The 4,194-nt window shown below is 50.6% G+C and overlaps 1 protein-coding gene across 1 annotated transcript; it reads right to left on the bottom strand.

Annotated features, from left to right (window-relative positions):
- Nucleotides 1-90: 90 nt before the first annotated feature.
- Nucleotides 91-1,086, bottom strand: RGS9BP (regulator of G-protein signaling 9 binding protein). Its single transcript, XM_018570012.1, has one exon. It carries the CDS (start codon nucleotides 982-984, stop codon nucleotides 271-273), a length of 714 nt encoding a protein of 237 aa, XP_018425514.1. The 5' UTR covers nucleotides 985-1,086; the 3' UTR covers nucleotides 91-270.
- Between the last annotated feature and the right edge of the window lie 3,108 nt (nucleotides 1,087-4,194).

The raw sequence follows: 4,194 nt of genomic DNA, 5'->3' as shown, positions 1-4,194 counted from the left end.
TTCCGGTCCGTAAGTATGTCAAAACGTACCTGGTGCAGATGACCGTAATAAATGGAGGCCTTGGGATGTTTTTACGGTTAGTGTTGGAGCAGGAGTGGTTTTCGAGTGATATATAGTAAGATAATCATTAAAATTTTACCCAACTGGTCCATCGTTTGTTGGGTGAGAGACCCGTGAGAGAAGCATTCCCAAAAGAAGCGCCGAAATGTTTGGCAGAACGTACAAAATAAAGAAATAAAAAGTACTTTGGGGGGTCACCGGGAACAAAGTTCATGAAAGTTTGACCACGCAAACGGCCAGTATGACAGCGACGAGGAGTACGGCACTGAAGATCATAGCGGCCAAGAGCTTGCTCAGGTCGCAGATGGCCTTGCGATCCTCCGTCGAGACCGTACCCGGGGAGGTAGACCCGGTGGCGGCGGCCAGCTTGAGCTCGGCGCCGGGGTTCTGCTTGGCCTCCACGGTCCACTGCGGCACGCTGACTTTCATCTCCATCTCGTACATCATCTCGCCGACTTGGTTGATCTCGTTCTCCAGGTCCTTGAGGTCCATGATGTCTATGTTGTGCTCGGCTTCGTACTTCATGTTCTGGACGCTCATGGCCCTGGCGGCCACCCCGGTCGTGCCGCCGCTCATGCCAGTCTGTATGAGGTGCTTTTTGGGGATGTTCAGCGGGAACTCCTGGCCGAGCTCCAGAGCCCTCCTCATGTCGGTCTCGAGGATGTCCATGCAGGTGGAGAAGATGACCCATAGCCTCTCGAACTCGGCTTTGTCCTCCTTGACCAGGCTGGCGTCCTTGAGCGTGCCGGTCAGTTTGTTTCTGTTAGCCACCGCCAACTCTTGGGCTTTCCGCCTGGTCTTCTTCAGCTCCTCGCGGAGGTTCTGGGAGTCGGAAGTCCCGCCTATGGTGAGAACCAGATGCCTGTAGCATGCCGTCACCTTATTGAGAGCATCTAGTAATGCCCTGCACTCTTCTGCAGGCATCTCTCCTCCACTGAAGAGCACAAGGAACCCCCCAAAAAAGTGCCAAGGAGGCCCCTCAGATGAGATGACAGGGGACCATTTTCATAGCTTCCTCCAGATCATGACACATGCAGAGGATCTTGCCCCGAAAGCACTCTTTTTCTTGCGTCAAGCTGCATGAGATCCTCCAACTGTTTCCGAAAGGAGCCATGAGGTGCAATAAAATATAATCCATGCATGCAGTATATCAGCACAACACCGGCTAGCCGTCCAATGGAAAATACTCTCGGGGTAATGCAAATAAATTGTGCAAGAAGATTCCCATTGCAAACACGGACAAGTTTGCCAACTGCCTGCCAGCGATCATCACTAACAATCCTCAGGCAACGGCGATGCATCCGGCATGCTTTCTACGGGGGGAACGTAGTCCACTTAGCTTGCTTGCAGCTTCCTCCGGCTCCCTGGCAGCAGGGAACTGTCCATACACATCCAGCTCTGAGCTCTGCCCAGCCTCAAATAGCCAGCAGCACCTGCAGGAGTCACGTGAGGACAACACACACAGAGGAGGGGGGAGACGTCATTGCCTTCTGCATCCTAGGCGGCCATCTTTGTTTAGGGCGTTGTGGGACTATGGTATATCATGCATTAAATGCCTTATAAAATTGAGCAATTTTTTTGAATTTCAATACATGAAGACCTCTCATTTAAAGGTCCACTGTTTCAACCTCTTAGGCCTCATGCGCACTGGCGTACAAGGCCGTATAGTGTACACTGCAGGGCGCATTTTCGCCCCTGATGCTGCGTACGGCCACCTATAGTAGTGAATGGGCATAAGTGGCTGTACGCCCATTTATGCAGCTATGTGCATGCACCCGCACATGTGTAAAGCCGTACGCCCCTAGACGCAGACTGTCCGCATCCAGGGTTGTATGTCCATTGCTGTGTATACCGATGCAGAAATAAATCCGCCATTTATGTTCTACGGCCCCAGGCCCCATGTGCAATGAGTCCTTAGTCATACTATATTCCACCTCGGTGCTGCTGATCTACTGCAGCCGCTTCCTGTCTACATCCACTGCAGTGTTGGCTGCACTTGGTGACAACGTTGGACGATGCCTGCTAATGCGTGTTGGCACGGCCGCCCGTAGACACTGGCAGGGGTGCCTGTGACAGTGTGACAATGCAAGAGCACAGTGGGGAGACAGTTGTCCCCCCCCCATCACAGGAAGTGCCTGAAGAAGGATCATCATGGCGGGATCAACCAATTTAATGAAAGCTGCAGATTTAAAAAGGTTGGTCGTGGCTTTAAAATGACATTCACACAAATTTACATCTACTTGCACCATAAACTTCACTTGAAGGGTTCGTTCACACTGCAAGTGTTCAGTTATAGTGAGTGATAGCATGGCAAGGACTTGCACTTCTGTTTTATGCTATCGCGACGCTCACCATAACTTGCCCCTGCAGTGTTTTAGTTTGCAGCGTCAGCCCAGCAGCATCTCTATCAGTTCATTGGTCGTTACTGTTACTCCTATATCATTTATCTTCACTTTAAGCAATTCCATACTACCCAGTAACTCTGTGTTATCCCTCACACATATGCAATATCTCTTGGGTTGCTGCCTGGCTCCTATTATACCAACACGACCAGTAAAAATGCCACTTGTAGCCAATGTTAATTAAAAAATTAATTGGTAACATACTTTGCGGGGTTATAATTAAAATACTTTGTGGAAAAAAAAAGAAGAGTTTGAGACCTTTTTTTTTTGCACTAAAAGTGGCAGTGACAACTCTATACAAATTAAAATTGGCTGTGCATGGAACCTCGTAGCTTTAAAAGAACTTATTTGAAAGGGCTTCATGGACAGATTCAAGACTGCTGAGTGCAATACAGATAGGCCCTGTTTTTTTTATCTCCTATAATTTCCTTTCATGTTCCTGCGTTTGACTTTCACAGCAATTCGTTTTCACATATTTTAATGTTGAAAAACAACGTGTCAGCTGCCAGAATTGCCCCTTGTTTTGCTGCCCATTGCTACGTGGTGATGGATTTTGTTTTCCAGAATCAAAGATGGCCGCCATCGGGCCGGAGCGTCAATGACGTCCGATCTGGATTAGCCGTTCGTGTCCTCCATCTGGGGAAAGCCCGCCCATGTCTCCTCTCTATTGGCTGACGGCGTTGGCAGTCGCTTGGAGAAGGGAGCTGATTGGCTGCCGGCATTGTTGTTGGTCCCGTGTTGAGCTGTTCTGGGAGTGCGGGGAAGAACGGACAGGTTTTGGCTGAGGGGTGTCCGGGTGAAGAAGTGGAGGGAGCACGGAGCTTCCCTGGCCTTGGTGAGTGCAGCTAATTTCCCTGTACTGTGACATTCCGCTAAATGTCCTGTAGGTCTGCCTATGCAAGTCACGTGACTGGGGGTGAGGGCCCTGGGCTATGGGACCCTATACACCCCTGGTGCCCCAATTGCGGCCCTTTGGTCCTCAGGGCCCCTGCAGACAGTATTCAAGTCAGAAGTTTATTTTATAATGTGTCTTGCTGGGAGAAATATCAAGTAATGTGTGAGGGAGGTTGTATGGGGCACACATGTGGAAGCATTGAGTTTGAATGGCTTGTAGTAGCTGTGGTCTCTAGCAGTCCCATGTAATGTGCCTCTGAGGGCCTTATGAAGTATGTCTCTAACAACTCTTATGTTGCGCTCTCTGACCGTATGTCTGCGCTCTCTGACCGTCTCCCGGAATGTTTTTACTTTTAACATTCGATTTCAAGATCCATGGAAGTGACGTTATGTTTGTGAATGCATCTGATGTTATTGGGCGCTCCCTTGCAGGGCTGGGCGACCGCTCCCTTGCAGGGCTGGGCGCATGCTCCCTCGCAGGGCTTGGCGGATGCTCTCTTGCAGGAGTTAAGGGGTGCTCCCTTGCAGGGCTTGGCGGTTGCTCCCTTGCAGGGCTTGGCGGTTGCTCCCTTGCAGGGCTTGGCGGTTGCTCCCTTGCAGGGCTTGGCGGTTGCTCCCTTGCAGGGCTTGGCGACCGCTCCCTAGCAGGTCTTGGCGACCGCTCCCTGGCGGTTCCGCTTTAATATATTAGTATATAGGGACCGATCATTCGCGGATCAACAGTCTTTCATTCTAGCAGTCATCACGTGCCCAGGTGGTGACACCACACAACACCCAACGATGAATGATTTGGAAGACGCAGAGAGATCCGCCATTTCCATTCTGGTAATAGGAGCCG

This window comes from Nanorana parkeri, unplaced genomic scaffold (assembly GCF_000935625.1).
Source record: "Nanorana parkeri isolate BGI_ZX_2015 unplaced genomic scaffold, ASM93562v1 scaffold1441, whole genome shotgun sequence".
NCBI lineage: Eukaryota > Metazoa > Chordata > Amphibia > Anura > Dicroglossidae > Nanorana > Nanorana parkeri.
This window is presented reverse-complemented; position numbering and strand designations above follow the sequence as displayed.